The sequence below is a fragment of the Toxotes jaculatrix genome, chromosome 1 (assembly GCF_017976425.1).
Source record: "Toxotes jaculatrix isolate fToxJac2 chromosome 1, fToxJac2.pri, whole genome shotgun sequence".
Classification (NCBI taxonomy): Eukaryota; Metazoa; Chordata; class Actinopteri; family Toxotidae; genus Toxotes; species Toxotes jaculatrix.
In genome coordinates, this window is record NC_054394.1 from 17,131,651 (window position 1) to 17,149,869 (window position 18,219).

The 18,219-nt window shown below is 40.4% G+C and overlaps 1 protein-coding gene across 1 annotated transcript in view; it reads right to left on the reverse strand.

Annotated features, from left to right (window-relative positions):
- Nucleotides 1–15,843, reverse strand: part of prtga (protogenin homolog a (Gallus gallus)) — a 29,396-nt gene extending 13,553 nt beyond the window's left edge. Inside the window, exons 1-8 of the mRNA XM_041037073.1 lie at nt 15,777–15,843; nt 12,368–12,670; nt 4,309–4,453; nt 4,012–4,145; nt 3,431–3,727; nt 3,155–3,314; nt 2,486–2,733; nt 759–923 (exon numbers count right to left, since the gene is read on the reverse strand). Coding sequence (XP_040893007.1) covers nt 759–923; nt 2,486–2,733; nt 3,155–3,314; nt 3,431–3,727; nt 4,012–4,145; nt 4,309–4,453; nt 12,368–12,670; nt 15,777–15,843 — 1,519 coding nt within the window. The remainder of the gene's footprint in view (nt 1–758; nt 924–2,485; nt 2,734–3,154; nt 3,315–3,430; nt 3,728–4,011; nt 4,146–4,308; nt 4,454–12,367; nt 12,671–15,776) is intronic.
- Between the last annotated feature and the right edge of the window lie 2,376 nt (nt 15,844–18,219).

Here is an 18,219-nt window from a genome sequence, read left to right on the forward strand (position 1 = left end):
AATTTCATTAATATCTCTGGTTGTATTAGGCCCTTGTGGGCAATGCTGGAAATCTGTGAGCAGGACTGCAATGGCATAGGATTTTATCCATTTCTCCCACCCTAATGGAAAGTGACCCCAGAACTGGAGGACAAAATAAATCATGGTGGCTGCAGTTTGTAGAGAAAACAGCTGTGACATTAGCTACCTTCAGGATATGATACAGCCACACATTGTGCTTTAAAGTGTAAATATTAATGTGAAGATCTGACTCCCACGATCATTCATGATTGACTAAGATCAACTAGTCATTCTATTTACCTCTCCCTTATTAAACGTGGATTACAATTTCCTGACCAATGTACCTATTTAAGGTGACCTCAGCCTATGTAATATCACTTAATAACTTAAGCCATGTAGAACAGACACACAGTAACCTTTGACCCACAGGCCAAGACCATGGACAAATGAGGTTTGCCTGGAATTCAAAAACACTCCAGGGGCATGAGACATACAGACACATATGTACACTGACACACACATACATGTATACAGACTGTGCACACAAATAATTTGATTGCTTCTTATGTTGACAACAAAGCTCACTCACTACAGTTAAAACATCCTATAAACAAATATTCTCTGAGCTCCCACTGGAATAACAGACTCTAACAGACTGTTAAAAGATCAATTACTCCACCACCTCCGTGTTTTTGACTTTGTATTCACTGTGAGATTGAATTTATTTGTTTATGATCTTTACTGGGAGTTTTCCTCACCATCCTCGAGCGTGTGCTGGAACACATGGTCCGACATACGACTGGCTCCCATCGGCATGTAGGCAACAACATAGAAGGTGTAGTTGCGAGCCGGCTCTAGGTCATCAATAATGTAGCGAGTCGTATCGTTTCCAATGACAACTTGATATTCCTCGTTGTTTAATCCTGGACAAATGACAACATCGTAAAAAGAGTTGAAATAATCACAGTTTTCTATCAATGTAAACCAAACGAACAGCAGTTGTGGATGAAAAGCTTTTTTTTAATCTAAAAAGCCATCTGTCCAGTTTTGTGATAAATATCCATTTTGCATTTTGTATTTCAGTTTTTCACATTCATGCATTCATTTTGTAATGTAAAAGTATAAAAAACAGGATATCAAAATCCTGCCCTTCACTCACCCAAAAAAATATGTCAAAATATGGCTAATTCTGTTGTAACATATTTTTGTGTGGATGTTTTCATGATTGAATATGTGCATGATTTTATCATGTGGAAAAACAGTTAATGTCCATTCAATGAGGCAAGTCAACGGTCCATATACTTTGTCTTATTTTATAACACCTAGGTCAAATACAATTTTGCCTCTGGTATCAAATCTTTTTCATGCATGAAACAAACTGACATTCATCTTCATGTTCACTTGCACTAACTTTTCAAAAGACCCTCTGTGTATTAGGGATCTAATTAGTGCAGTGTCACACAAAAGATGTATTTGTGCCCTGTGGGGAAAAAAATACCTGCTCTGATTTCTGACCTGGTAAACAAGGTACTTGAGAGTTAACAAAAAAGCATTCTCCAGTTTAAATGCGTCAGTAAGCCTCCCTGAAAAGTGTAACAAAGTCTGCCTTCCTGTCCAATTCACACTCTCCCTCTGCCCTCACAGAATAAACACTTTTGGACACTCCATCACACAGACTAATTAGTTCCTCCTTTCATTAGAGCCTCCATTTAGTGTCAAGCCTCTCTGTCTGCAACCTCAGGTGCACAGTGTACTGTCTGATACTTTGTCAATGTCAACGAACAGTCATTCTTTGTGACTGAGACCAGGGAGATTGCGTCACTAAATCTAAATCAAGTGCAGAAAATCCTTGACAGATGCCAGTTACTCACGAATAAAACAGAGAGAATTTGTTCAACTTGTTCTTTTCATTTTAACCTCTTTATCCCCAACAAAATCCAGCAGGTGCTCCTTTTTTTCTAGGTGAATTCCGTACATCTCACTACCCCCAGTGGAAGTCAGTGGCATTATAATTAAGTGCAGTGCTTGAGTTTTTTTCTGAAATGTTGTATTGTTTGAATGTGACTCTTGTTGTCAGCAGGTTCCCAGGAAAGCTGAAAGGCTTTCAGGCTTTTCTGCTACCACACTACAACCCTTGTGCTTTTTCTGAATAGTTTTGTCTGCATCCTGCATTTTATCAGTCAAAAGGAAGGAACCCTGCATCTTGAAAATCCACAGGGCTACAGCCTATGGATGACTAACTCCTGTTTGTCAAGAAAAAGCCGTTGTTCTACTTCATTTTAAAGGAGTACTCCACTTTTTTTTTTAACCTTTGCCCATCAACTTACAGTAGCATTGACAACACAGGGTTAACTCCTTGATTATACTTTGCAGACAGGAAGAGGCTAAACTGAAGTTCCTGGTCATAAAATGCTTTAATGTTAATTAATAGGTTCGTTCCTCCCTTGTTGTCCCTTAGCATTTTTTTTATTTACACTCCACTCACCTTCAGCCTTCATGTAATGCACTGAGTAAGCAATAACTTTATCCGAGTTATACAGAGGCCTCTCCCAAGCCAGAAGGATGGCAGAGCTCGACACCGTGTCAGCTCGGATATTCCTGGGTGCGCTCGGCCGGTCCTCTGACATGACCACAATGAGCCTCGCCATGGAGAGGACTGATCCCTGCTCGTTCTCTGCCTGGCACTGGTAGATGGCATCGTCCTCAGGGATGATCTGGTTGATCACCAGTTTGCTGAGACACACACACACACACACACACACACACACTGATGAAGATTATGCAAACAGATGGCTTCCTCCTGAGGCTCCTTTACCAGGGTGCAGTCGTTCTTTAATTACCTTTAACAAGCACTGACAGTTGAATAAGGAGCAGGAGCAAATTACAGGGAAACTGACTAAAACCCCATTTGCACTGCTTTAAATTATTCAGTTTCCTTTCCTACAACAGAAAGGAAACTGAAGTAGTGAATTATTTATTCAAATTGTTTTAAATTGGTCAACAATGGCTGTTAAATGACTCAACAGTGTCTCATGGTTAAAGGAGTTGGGGTCCTGTTCATTATCTTTCTGCAAATGAAGCAAATACATTTGACATGTCAGAAAGGGAATCTATTTGGTCACACAAATTATCCTCCAAGTGTGGAGAAAGATACCTGTTGTACATCTTGATTCGACCGTTAGAGTGAACTTTCTCTCCGTTCTTGAGCCAAGTGATTTGAGGCGTTGGAACTCCATCAGCCTGGCACACAAAGCGAGCGGTGCCGGCACGTGGACGGGTCAAGCTCTCTGGCCACTCCACCAAGGAGGGAGGCGCTTTGGAAGAACAACATCAATGAGAAATATATACATATACAAAGCTTTTGTATTATGAATGCCAGTACAAAATCCAAGCATACATAGCCAAACGTCAGTATTCTGAAAATTTTTACCTAACACAGTGACATTGGCTGAGGCGACAGTATAGTTTCGTGTGCCGGGCGTGGTGGCCCTGCACATGTAGATTCCTCCATGCTGGGGCTTGATGTCTGTAATAATGAGGTTGCCATTTCCCAACACTTTGGTGTTGTAAACATCAATAGACTTGCTGTCTGCTCGGCTCCAGGAGATGATAGGTCGGGGATTGCCTGTGGCCATGCATTCTAGGATGGCACTCTGATGCAGCGACACTGAAATGTTCTGTGGCCCAGCAATGATACGTGGCCTCTGGGGAAGCTGGGGGCTGGGAGCTGCAAAGAAAGAGAGGAAGAGACAGCCTCAGTGCATTGTTCTGTATATTCAAGTGAAAATACTATCCTTGTGCTGTCACCTCAGCAAATAAATAAGCCTTTCAACAAACTATTGATCAGTCTACAACTGCTTGAGAGACACAAACCAACAACCTTACTAAAATCTTAGTATAGTTATACAATTAAAAATTTCTGTGATAAAATAATTAATTGTGTGATAGACTATACTGTTCATTAATGCTCTTTATAGAATACATTTACCAAAAGAGAGCTAGCTGACATACCTGGGGTGACAGTGAGGGTGGCCTCCGTGCTCCGGCGGCGGCTGGCAATGTTGGTAGCGATGCAGCGGTAATTTCCAGCATCCTCCTGTTGCACCCCCTGTATCTGAAGAACACCACTGGGCAGGACTGTGATTCTGGATAACAGAGACACACACAGACATGATATAGCTTTTGTCAATTATTGAGCAAATACACATCAATATTTCTAACAACTGATAATGCCTAAGAGCGGTTACAGAGTATATACTACAAAAAACAAATACCACAAAGTTAAACTAAAAACAACAGCGTGCATACCTTTCAGTGGCAAGGGGTAATGTGACCCGATTGAGCTCCCAAGTGATGATGGGAGGAGGGTGGGCACTTATTTTGCAGGAAAACCTTGCGACTGAGCCTTCGGTCACCACTATGGACGTAGGCTGGATTGCAAAAGAGGAGATACCTGCAGAAAAACAGAACAACAAAACAAAACAGACAACTCAAATTAAAGACGTTTTATGTATGCAAAAATGCGTGACAAACTGAAATACATTTGTGAAATGTTTTTTCTTTATGTCATAGTGTAGCGATGTTATGTACTATCTCCCAATTAATCCCAATAAACAGATGTCGAACTGAAACGATTAGTCAATTCACTGATTAGCTGATCGGCTAAACAGCTGTTGACAATTTTTTAGATAACTGATTCATTGTTTCTGTAATTTTTCAACATTTGCTGATTACAGGTTCTTTTCTTTGTCACACATCATTTTAAACTGTGTATCTTTGAGTTTGATGTTGGTTGGATTAAAAAAACAGAATTTAAAAGTGTTGAACTGGACTCTGAGGGATTGTATTAGACTTAAAGTTAATAAAAATAACATCTTAACTGGTTTTTAAATGAATGAATGAATGAATCTTAGGACTTGAAGAGGTGTGAAAATTTGTTAAACTTTCAAAATCACAAACATCCTACTAAAACTCATACTAAGACATAGGACATAAGACAGATAAAGATATAGTAGTATTGCAGTAACACTTCTTCAGCACCAGAGATTGAACATTTGCCAAAAGGCAATAAGGGGAATATTGGCCCAGATGTATGGCTTCTATTAACACATAAGTATAGTATTCATGTTTTTATTCCAAACATGTTGTCTTTTATTATTAATATAAAAATAGTTTTCATTAAAAAATGAACAGAATGAAATCTCTTTTGTCCAGATGATATTCCTGAATTACCACCCTCCCTTTCCAAAGATAGTGATGTATTTCGGACACCCATCCATCTCAGTCAAAAGCAGTGGACATGAGAAAACAGAGATGCCTATTACCTTCAACTACAGACCTGCTGAGTGCTGCAGGAAGGTGATGAGTGGAGTGGAACAGCTACATCCTGCGTGGATAGGGTTTCTCTGAAACTGAGCTGTTGTCAGCCACCAGCTGAGCAGCAAACAAATGAGGCCCAGTGCGAATTACAATAAGGCCTTTAATAACGAACCAAACAGCCAATAGAACTGTATGCATTTTATAATGATTTAAGTTGGTTTAGCTGTTTTTGTTAATAAATGCTCTCTTTGACGGTGGTTCCTCCTGGAAATCCTAAAAGCCATTAAGGTCACACACACAGCTGTCCCATCCCCCTCTGTGTTCAAAAAGCTGCAGAAGCCTGAGATCAATCATTTGTTAAAAGGAATCAATTGCACTGCTGTTCTGATAGAGAGCAAATACTGGGAGTAGAATTCCAAAAAAAAAACAAAAAAACAAAAACAAAAAAGAAAGAAAAAACACTGAGCATCACAGCACACTTACATTCGTAATCAAACGTATTATCCAGGCACAGAAATGGACAAATCAATATACTATAAAAATAAAGTTGTATAACTTTGTATTCAACCAAATTGCATTATTTCTAATTTCAGCAGGTCTGTTTCAAGATGCCTGCTTTCAGAATGAAAGTATCATCTCCTAAGTAATGGATAAACAAGCATACTGTGATGCTCTTTAACCTCAAATCACACATCCAGAGCTTCTTCTGTGGCAGTGAGTCATCAGCACTCAGCAAAGAAGAAACTAAACAGAGCAGGAAGCAGGGCATCAAATTAAAACCACATCTGTCAGAAAAAAAACATCCAAAAATGTTTCTATTCAGCCACGATCTTTTGAAGATGCTGCATAGAACCCACAAACAGATGAACACATATGTGGACAGGTTTGATATGGAGAAATGAAAAGCTAACTAACAATTTCCTAATCGACCAACTACACAATCGACCATGTTGTGGCAAACTTTGCTTTCAAGAAATGTCTACAGGAAATCCCTGCACATAAATATACAGTAGTGTCTATGAGCGCCATGATGGATGACTGTGTGTTGGCAGTGTTGCCAGATGTTCTGGTGCTAAACAGCAGTAATTAACTGCCAACAAAAAACATTCATTGAATTATGTCTTCTTCTACACGACTGACAGCAACACGCCTCAAATTCTAGATGAATCTGAACGACTCCGTTTATTAAATGCATGGATGTTGTTTACTACACTTCTCTTTTTCAGACAGAGAGGGAAAATCCCGTCTGTGTGATCGATATTGTTCTTGCTTGACAGCAGACAAACCGTCGTCGGGATGAGATCTTTTCGCCGTGGACACATTTAATCAAATTAATCCTGAGCATCTACCCCTCTTAGCTCCACTGTGGTTGTTTGATCTGAAGACAGAAGTCAACAGAGACCCATCCCCCTCACACTCCCAACCCCGCCATGTTAACGCAGGCTTTTACAAAAATTCCATTAATGTGTTGAAGTGATATGGCTGCGGGGCATGAGAGATGAGCTACACTGCTCCTCTGCCACTCTACTTTGCCTTTCCATTCAGTCAAATGATGCCAGATTGACAAACAGCAGGATAATCATTGATTATTGATAAACTACTAAGACAAGGTGGGAAATCTATAGCTGCTAGGGTTTGCCGAGCACTGGCCAGAGCACTCCCAACTGAAAATAGGAGGCTGACCTTCTGCTTTGTGCGATGATGTTTGCCAAGGGGCATCTAATGTGCAGATGAAATTATCAAGGCAAACACATCAAGCTCTATGTGATTTACTTTAATTACATGTATTTACTCATTCAGTCATCTATTCTTTGTGTGTTTCTCAACAAAAATGTTTCACAGTGAGTAGGTGTTTTCCCTTTCTCTTTACGCCACCAAAATATCTAAATTAAAAACCCTTGGTTTTGTTTGCCATAGCATTCTAACAAATTCAAACTCAGAATAAATACCTCAGCCTTTTCCCCAAAAGCATGAAGAAACAGTTCTGACCATCTGCCCTTCCCAGCAATCTCACCTCTCACCTCTGACCTCCACAAATCCTGACTAGCACCCAACTCAGGCAGAGCCTTGCACGACCACCCTAAACCGGCTCTGCTGCCCTGCAAACTGCCAAGAAATCTCTCACATCGTTCTCCAGCTGCAAAAGTTCTGAAATGCTGTTTTGTAATAATATCCTTTCCTGCTGTATCAGTGACATCTGCCAGTTGCTGCTACTGCAACAAATAAAAGAATACACACATTCCAGCTGCTGCAAAACATTACACCACAGCTAGAATTGATCACTATGATAAGTTTGAAAGCTGCTTCAGCACGGGAGAATGTTTTTGTTGTTTGTTTGTTTGTTTCAGTTCTTTTCGCTTTCTGAATCAGCATAATCTTAATACACAAAAGTTGTGGCATGTTGAATCACAATGTTAAAACTAAATACATGCTTGACTTTAAGTAAGAGCAATGTCTAGAGCTCCAAATTCAAAGCTGTAAAACTACAAACATGAGTCTGTCCGTTTGTCTTCTTGGTTTATTACAGTACGTTCTACCTATGGTCAAAAACTAACCTGAAGAGCAAAGTTGTATTTGCTTCTCTTCAACTTGCAACAGATGGTGATGCTGATGCCAGCAGCTCAACAAACTGAAGGTCAGTGGACAGGTCAGACCCAAACAAAGGTTCCCTTACAAATACCAGGAATTAGTTCACCCCTCTCTCCTCAGTCTCTGAGGAGCACAACGTAGCACAGCATACTTTACCGACATGTTGTGAGCTATTAGAGCTACTGAAAAATAGACGTACTGATTTCTTTTTGTGCTCTGATGTTACACTGTAATGGAAAACTTTCAATACTGCTTTTGATATCAGTTATTCAGGGGATAATTAATGTTCATCTTAACCAAAATACTTCAACAATCTGTTTTTACTTGTTTTTACTTTTTAGTCACGAAAAATTGTTTATCTGCTGTCAGTTTACATAATACTGTGCAAGGAGAATTTGGACATTTGTCTCTGTCTTCAAATACTAACATAGCTGTCATAGTAGTGTGCACCAGAGCACATATTATACAGCTCATGTTGCACAATATGCACTTTCTATATCATATCTAAAATGTATAGTTCTTTTTCAGGTAACGTGCTGTGTCAAATACATCCTAAGACACTGTTGTTAAACTGTCAAACAAGAATAGGCGCTGTTTTGTAAAATCCAAATGCAGAGGAATGATCACAGAAAACAGCCACATCCAAATCCTTTCTTCAAATGTCTTATGAGCAGAGATGCTGAGATGCTGTTGTAAAAGTTGTCAGTGATGGTATAGTCACCTCAATGTGATCTCAACACTGTGGTTCACAGGAGCAGTTTGCGTTCAGCTCCTCAGCTATGTGGATGCAACGATGCCCCCCCAACCATCCCTAACCCAACCCACGCCCCAGGGTCTCATCTTTTAGGGGAGACATTAAAATTGATCATCCTCTCTCGCTCCTGCAGGCAGCAGGTTAAATTGATGGCCTTCAGCATCTGGAGGCCCATGAAAAACCTTCACTGAATTACTGAAACAACCCTCTGAAGTTTTACATGTACTCTCCTCATGGGTCCTATTCCCATGAAGTGGAGAACACCACATGGTTGCCACCAAAATAAGTTTACATTTACTCATTCTACAATTCTGTAAGAGTCCACTGCTATTTAATTGAGTGATGAGTCCTTTACGACGTTAAATGACCCCACTGAAGATTAATAAAAGGTTCTTGGAAAAAAAAAGAGGGCTGATAAGCAAGAAGGAGAAGAATGCAAAGCTGAAAGATCCCACAAATCAATCACGAGCTGGTTGGCAGATGTGCTGCTGCTCCACACAGGCTGCAGGATAGTCAAGTGACCACTGGCCTGGCTAAACAAAGAACTATTCCCATGAGCAGCGTGACCTCTCAGAGCACTGACCGGGTGGTGGGGGAGCAGTGTTGGAAGGAGCATTCACCCCCTCCTCCAGTCCCTTATCTCTGCTACGAAGTTTTCCAATGATTCAACAGCAACCCTCCACTCACCACACACAGTGGCTGCATTGTCTTTAATCTCCAGATCAGAACATGGAGTTAAAGAAATCAGTCTGTAAATGGCTATATTCTGAATTTAACAACAGTTTTATCCTTTGTCGACACATATTAGAAAAAAAGTTGACAGCTGATTACAATATAAAACTTGCGTTAATGGGACAGGTCAGAGAGAAAAAGATGTTCAAGAAAAAATACCCACTGATGACTACTGCAACAACTGATAAAACTACACTCTGTCTCACTCACCCTCCATCTATTGAACAATTTAAAGAAACCTTTGACCTCCAGGCCTGCCGTTCAGGGGAACCATGGTAACCTTTCGTGTCCAGCAGAGGAGAAAAACAAGACTCCAGGCTTTGAGCTGTCTCACTTAAGGGCATTTCATTCATTCACATTACAGCACACACTGTGCAAGGTTTACTTTCGTCTTATTGGGGTTTCTAATTGTACTGAGCCGGTGCATGTCAGATGAATTCCTTAGCAACTTACAATAAAGCTGTGGTCCTGATCTGACTGCTTATGGACACACTAGTGAGGTAAAATAAACTTTATAAGTGAACTGCAGCAGCTCCGTCAAACATATCTGACACCATCCAGACAGCAATGGGAAATTTTCACCACCAGACAGTGCCCGATTTACAAATTTACACCAACTTGTGAGACACAACTGAGCCTTGATGATAAACGGTTTCCTCTGTTTTCATGCCTTACCTACCTGCAGTCAAAAGAAGGAAGCCAACTCTGGAGGCAATCTCTTTACTGAAATTCCCATCAATCTTTAGTCTATTGACAAAAGTCACATGATGAGGCTCATGTGTCACATTCCTTTTCATCAGGGACAAATCCCGTCTCACCTTTGTGCTTTAGCAACCCACTGTTTAAGGTTACCCTCCATCACCATCACATTCCTCCAAGAACAACGAGCAGATCCACAGCTTCAGCATATGAGCACAGGATTAAAAAGCCCACAAGTGGTACCATTCCTGCACTTGAGGTATAAAACATCCCTACTGCCATTCTTACCTTTACTCACATCTGATAAACAACTAAGCCTATATGAAAGGAAGTGGTAGTATGACTGATGAAAAGGGATATCTATCTATGGCTCTGGAAAGGGGACACTGAGGCTGGGGCAGGAATTAACATGTGAAAAGACCTCAGGACATGGTGACACATACTCATAACACTCATAATAAACTCAATTTTATGTAGTCTTTCTCCTGTTAGAATACACCAAAGACAAATGACACACATATTACTAACATCTCTGAACAGACTATGATGCGGTAGGTCATACAAGAGAGTCATGCTGTTTAATGAGGACGGCCACCCTGACATTTCAATCAAAACGTAAACTTAGAATCAACCTCAGATCTTTAACTTTTACAATTTATGTAATTAGCCTTACTGTGGTGAACAGGCCCAGCTGTTCTGTCCACTGATATCAGGACAACGAATTGCCACCAAAGAAATCCTTTTCTTTTGCGAGCAAAGGGGGGGGGGGGGTAATGTGGACAAAAACAGTCAGAGTGAAAAGCTTTTCACTCTTTCACCAGAGTAGTGAGGCAGAAAACAATTGTGTGCAAAGCCTCCAGCCCCTACTGACCTGCTAAAGCCTGCAATAAAGTTTGGTCATTTAGACACTCAGGGTAAGACCGTGGTACTGGGAAACGGCAGTTCACATTCGTGTGTGTGTGTGCTTATGTGTGTGTGCACGCCACTCACAACAACCCCCACTGCTACCCCTGTGTCCTTCAACTGAGCATTTCTCAGGTATGTGCAAATTTTATGAGCTTCCAGATAGACCCTCAAGCATGTCTAAGTGCCATTTTAAAACAAACTAGTAAAGCTTACTGGCAGCCTTTATCACCTCTTAACTTCTATAAAGCAGGTAAACTACTCAATTAATTAATAAAGCTATATATACATTTAAATAGAAGAAAAAAGGCTGGGATGTGTACCAGAGAGAAAACTGACAGGTGTTATGTAGCTCATACTAACCACACTAAATTTGTCCATAAAATAACATTAAGCCAAAGTTCATACAGTTTTTTCAAAAGTTTAAGCAAAGGATCAGAGTTTATCTTCGGGAGGTCAACAATAACACTTTTCAATAACTACTTGTATCTTCGCCACATTATTATCACAGGGGAGAACAGACTTTAAAGTAAAACAATCTTCCACCATGGAATGAAAATCGAGGATTATAATTCCAGGACAAGATGTGTAAAACAGCTATTTTCTGCCTCATTACATTTAATACAATATTAACTTTTTATTAACTTATTAACCTTCTTTGGAATGTTAAAAATGCATGTTTTAGTACAGATTGGAATGCGCTGCATGCATGGTAAAAGTATTAACATACATTCTGCAAAAGTGGAACAGCAAGATGCATAGCCTGTAGGGTAGGAGGAGGGGATATAAGGTCCCAAAAGACTAACTCTGCCTGAAGCTTCTCTACTCCCCCCTTAAAATACAAGGCCAATTCGCACAGCACTGGAGGAGAAAGCATTCCAAAAGAACAATTCCTCAAGCGATCAGGGTGCAATAACATGAAAGCCCTGGCCTGTGAATAGGGGTCATCTGCTCTTTAGCATTGGAGAGCCGGTATCCTGGACAGCTCCTAACCTTTCAAATATCCTGCTCCTTCATTACCACACCAATGGGCATATTCCCCTTCCAAACAGTATCTTTTTTTTTTGGGGGGGGGGGGGGGCTCCAACTTTGAAGACTTTGTCCCTCATCCTGCTACCACCAAAGCTGCTCTGAATGCAACACTGAACAACAGAAAGGACAATAAATAAAATAAGCAGTATTGTGTATGAGTTTTTAATCTCTTTGGATGATTCATGCAGGGAATTTTGAATCTCATCTAGTGATTTTTGCAAGGAAATGGTGGCAAAGAGCAGAACTACAGAGATTTGATTTCGTCCATCACCCTACATTATATCACATGATGCCATGTGATGTATCACATTTCCAATGTGATTCCAGCATGATACTTACTTGCGATTGTAAGACGGGCTTTCTGGCTCAGGATTGCTCCATACTTGTTCTGAGCAAGGCACTGATAGAACCCTTCATCTGATTTGTCTCCTCTTCTGCTCTCCACTTCTGAAATATAAATGGAGCCATTGGAGAGCAGATACACCCGTTCATTCTCCACCACTTTTACTCCATTCTTGAGCCATCTGACGTCAATGGGTGCCTCTCCGTGAGCCTGACAGTCCAAAATTACAGCTTCTTTCCGCATGACGGTGACATCATGGGGCTCCTTGATGAAGAACAACTCACTAAAGCATAAAACACCTGCAGAAAGAGAGGTAAGAACAGTCAGAGAAGCAGTAAAAGCAGCTTTTTTTCACTTTCAATGTCACTTATTGGAGGCTGTGACTCAATATCCTCTGGGTGGGGATTATCAGTTTTCACAGTGCCAGATGGATGGAAGTGTGACACAGATTAAAACGTCCTACTAAGGTGAAGCATTGCATCTGCGAGGCATGCCAGTGGGAGGTCTACTGTCCTGTACAGTAATCACATCGTAGCTTTATAAAGTCTTTCTGCTCCACTTAAATCCAATTACTTATGGGTCATAAAGTCACTAGCTGAAGGTGAAACAGTTGATCCTTTAGTTTACACATAAACCTATTATGGAACTCTCAACATGACCTTTACGTAATGTTTCATTAATGTGACCTCTGAGGACTGAATAGAGAGGTATTGTGTCATTCCTTAAAAGGCCCTAATTCAATATATCAGAGCAGAACACCCTGCAGGTTATTCACTTCTACTTCAAAGCAATAGCATAAAAAAACCTGCAACTACACAAATACTTTCAATCTTTCAACAACAATTTCCTACCAAGACAAAGGAAGGAGAAGAGTTAGAACCGTATAGGACTACAGTAGTTGGCTATAAAGTTAACGACGGTGGTGGTTGAAATGAAGCACTGACTGAAACCACTGCTTAAAAACATTACACCCGTTAACTGTTAAATATATATTAAGTCTAATGGTGATCGTTAGAAGAAATAGTTTCAAAGTTGACTGACAGTTGAATTAGCCAAAACAGTTAGTCATGGTTAATTTGCATTTTTTATGTGGTTTAAATGAATAACTTAACTTCAGGTTCCTTTATTAGCAAATGTAAAGGTTTATTCGTCTTTTGAGGCTGAGTGATAGATAAATGTTGACAAGCTGCTTCTCACTAGCATTTGGTCAGTCTAACCCAGTGTGTATCAGGTATGCCAAAGTCAATTTTAAGCCATTTTGCTTCACATGCTCGGAGATCAGACAGGTTTGATTTAAAACAAATACACAGGGAGTCGAGATGCAAGCTGTTGTTTGACTGCCATTGCATCCTCTGTCATAGCATACAGAACTTCAGGAGAAAGGTGTCGCTCAGTGGCATCCACCTTCCTCACGTATTGTGAGATGGCAGAGTCAGACAGGTCTGTTTGTTGTTGATATGTCTCAGTAACCATCAGATGATCATACATGTCATCGACAAATGTCTTTGAAACTATCTGAGCTCGCCACTTGATTCAATTTTTTCCAGAGTTTTGCTGATATGAGCTGCGGGCTTCTCATTTGTTGGTTGGTCAAACAAGCCACCAACCTCAGATATGATCATGTCAGAGGTAACCGAGCGCTTCTTTTTTTTTACACTGATCACTGATGTACTCTTGGTCAGAGTGGCAATGTCAGGTGTATGTCAGGGTGAGTATGCTACACATCCAGGAGTCATAACTTCAGCAGTCTCAACAAAACCCTGAGGCTCCATGTGACTGAGCTGACAGGACCATGAATCCTGTTTCACTTTTCACACATACTACTATAGAAAGCTAAGGTTTAGCTTAGAGCTTACAATGGAGGTTGCATCCCTGTTTGGGTCGGATCACAGCCACAGTAGGCTACCAGGGTCAGACAGCAGTTTTGCCGCTTCTAGTTGTCAGTGGGCATGGAGCAACGTTATGAGGCAGAGACTGACTAAGGCAACTCAGACTAAACTGGGCAGAGATCAGGTATCTCAGGTAATGAAACAAAATGTAGCTCAGTTGGTGAGATGCTCAGGAAATATTCAGAGGTGTCTGATGAGGAGTTAGGGACGCTCAAGGACATTAAGGCCACGATCATAGTCAAACCTGATGCGCCTCCCAAATTTTGTAAACACAGACCCCACCCATTTGCTGTGAAAGAGAGAGTAGAGAAAGAGCTCAAAAAGCTGGAGGAAGTTAACATTATATCTCCAGTTAAGCACAGTGAATGGGCAGCACCGATAGTCCCGGTGGAGAAGAAAGATCAGTCACTTCACCTGTGTGATTATTATAAGGTGTCAGTTAACCAGGCACTTGAAACAGACAGCTACCCCTCACCTTGTTTAGAGGAGCTTAGCAACCCTTAGTGGAGGTAAGATTTTCTCTAAGATTGACTTCGCAGCAGCTTATCAGCAAGTTTTACTAGACCAGGGATTGGCAACCCGCGACTCCAGAGCCGCATGTAACCCTAACCCGAACCCTAACATTAAAATAAAACGTTTTTAATTTTTTTGTCGCTCAAAATATACGTCACAACCGCCGATGTACGACACCCGGTGGCAAGATTTATTGAGCTTTTCGACCCCCGGTGGGTAAACGATGGATAAATCCAAGAAAAGTTTCACAGACGACAGCTTACAGTCCTGATGTGCAGACACTGTGCGCTGAGGTTCAGGAGCAAAAATCACATAAATCACAATAAATATTTTAAATACAGGCTATTATTTTGCAAATATATATATTTCACACTGTTTAGTGAAACAGACCTTTTTTGTTCAGGTTGACAGCTGACTGCACGCTCCTGTACACGCGATAAAAAGATGACGGAACACAGTAGCACACGGTATTTTTGTTTCGCTGCAGGTGGATAATTTAAGTTTGGATTTTTATTTCATAAATACGAGGAGGACTCAAATAGACATTGCGTTTTTTATTTGAAAGTAAGAATCAAGACCAAGCGTATTTTTTTCGGAGTTTGAAAATGGTTTTGTTACATGCAGAAATAAAATTTCGTGTTCTTTGTATCAGTTCACTGATTTCATAAATGCAACACACTATAGTTTTTTTTATACATAGCATACAGGTCACAAAAGAAACGATCTATGCAGTGTTATCCTCCTTTTAGATGTCAATGGGTTTTCTTTTCTGTGGGAGACGGTCCAAATGGCTCTTTGAGTATTTAAGGTTGCCGACCGCTGGTCTATCCGTTTACCGTTAAGTTACCGAGCAGCTTTAAACTTAAGTGAAAGGTTAGGCTGCGGCCAGCTCCGGTTAAAGCTCCACAGCCAAACACACACTGCGGACAGTGACGGTGATGTACCCGACAGTTAGTTAATTTTTTTACTCTCTCACAAAACGTCTAATGAAATTGCTCCTTACCTGAGATAGGAAGAAAAACGACACAGAACAGCAAACGCTGATATAGTTTCCTTTTGACAGGCGCCATTTACATTAATTGTCCGTGCATGCTAGCTACTCTCTCATAGTTGTTTCCTCCAGATGAGCTGCGCTGCTACTGACTAGAGGGACCGGTGTGCGGAGCTGCAGGAGTATAGTTTCCCTCCTCTGGGATGGACAGTCAGTTAATCACAGCTCCAGGTTAGAGTGAAGCTTTTAGTCCAGCGCCACCTAGCCGCAGGCCACAGAGGGGACGAATTCATGCATCCCGCTCTGGGTTTACACATCAGACTGTACACAACTCTTAGTCTGGTGGCAATCTATCCATCACACTAAATAATCCTTACAATACAGAGTAGCTTCTCTCTTCTTAAGGGAAATAAAATACACAAGTATTATCAGTGGTGGTGTACTGAAGTGAAAGCAAAGGTACTCATTCTTAAGCTGGGAACTATAAATACTAGACCATGTTGATGTAAAATGTGCTGATGAGGCCCCTACTGATCCCACTGCACATGCCAGTACTGTACAGTTGAAATGGTTTGTTGATTAATATATTAGATGATTAACAGAAAAGTAATTGGCAAATTTTTTGATATTTGTTTCCCCTGTTTCTATAAATTTTCACTATTTTCTGACATTTTAAATTTAGGCTTTAGATTGGTTACAGCAGGTTACAGTCCTCTAAAGATAATACTGTATAATAATACTAGGGTTTCTGTGTGTTTATTACTTGACACACACACAAAATTAGATAAAATAGATACAACAGACAATAAGAACTATAAACTAGATTTTGACACAGATTGGAAGCCATAAGATGGAGAAGTGGTTGTAGTTGATATTTTACTTCAGCAGAGCAACTTTCTGATAGATTTGCAATTAATTAGAATATGTAGACCTAAATAATATGGAGTAAATCTGGAATCTTCGGGGCCCCTGGAGGTATAGGACGCCTGGGCAGTTGCACACTTTACCTGGTTGGTAACTCAGTCGTGGCTGAAGGTGTTCCAGCACTAGATCTGGCTACTTCATACTACAGTACTTTGGGGTAGTACTCTTTGGTCAGCATTGTGCCATATTTTATAAGAATATCTCATACTGAACCTAAGGTATCTGAATTTATCTGCAAAGAAAGAGCAGATATTTTAGGTTCAGTACAGCTGCCATATTAATGTTGTGAAGTAGGAAGTGCAATATTTTCCTCTGAAACTAGTGGGGTAAAGATCATAATTAAACCATGGGAAAATTAGATGTGGGCTCCTATTACCCTCAGTGCCTGTGGTTGTGTGTTTAAACACAGATTTGTTTAGGAATATGCACCTGACACCAAAACCCTGGCTCACCCATGATGAATGTTCAGTACATCTTGTAACAACAGGAGTTCAGCACTCTGATATTGTCGTCTTGCTTGCTCCACTGAGAACCTTTCACTTTTCCTTATCAATTGAACTGAAGCTGTATTGATGAGAGCAGATCCCTTAGAATCAGAGACCAAGTGTCCACCAAATGGTCTCTACAGACTGGAAAAAAATGTTAATGGAAATGAGTTTGTCCCTTGTCCTTTAAAACTGGGCCCAGCAATTATGAGGAAGCATTGATAGGAGTAGGACAGCTGCTGTGTCAATGTCGATATTGATCCAATGTCCATCACTTATTGTGAAGAGCGATCAAACCCCTTCCCTCCCACGGTCCTCCTCCCCTCCTCCCTCTCTGAACCTTTATTCAGCAACCAGGACCGCAGCCCAGCTGTGATGTCCAGTCAATTAGAAAAAAAAAAGAAAAAAATGTACCTGTTTATGGTACATTAAAAACACTTTTTATGTATTTTGGCAAAGTTTAAAAAAATATAGAGGATCCTATGTTTAGTGATTCAAGGTTTGTTTGCTACCCCAATACAAATTCAGAAAAAAGGCAATAAAAGTGAGATAAATCATTGTCATCATCACAGTTTCATCACTTGTTTTTCAAGCACTGAAGAGCAGTATTCTCTCTGAATTTGCCTTTTGACTTTGGTCATACCTGAATAACAGTGATTTTTTTTAATGAAAAGTTATTAATATAAATATTAATTTTAAGTTAAAAGTTTAAAAAAGTAAAATTCCCACATTAATTCCAAGAATAGCCTCAAGATAATATCCAATTAATCACAACATAATGAATCACAACACATGCTGTTAAAGTGATATGATCTGTCACAGCAACCTCTCTCAAACACACCTGACAACCTATTTATTTGTTACATTTCAAGTATTTGTAATGTATTACATAACTTAATATATGACCAGAGCCTCAGATTTGGTTGCAGGGTCTTCTCTTACATAACGTGAGAAAGTGAGAGCCTGGCCTCATTCATGGTCAGCGAGGCTCTCCCCGGGGTGTTTAATTAATCACGAACTTAGTTTCGGCACCTGCCAATATGGCA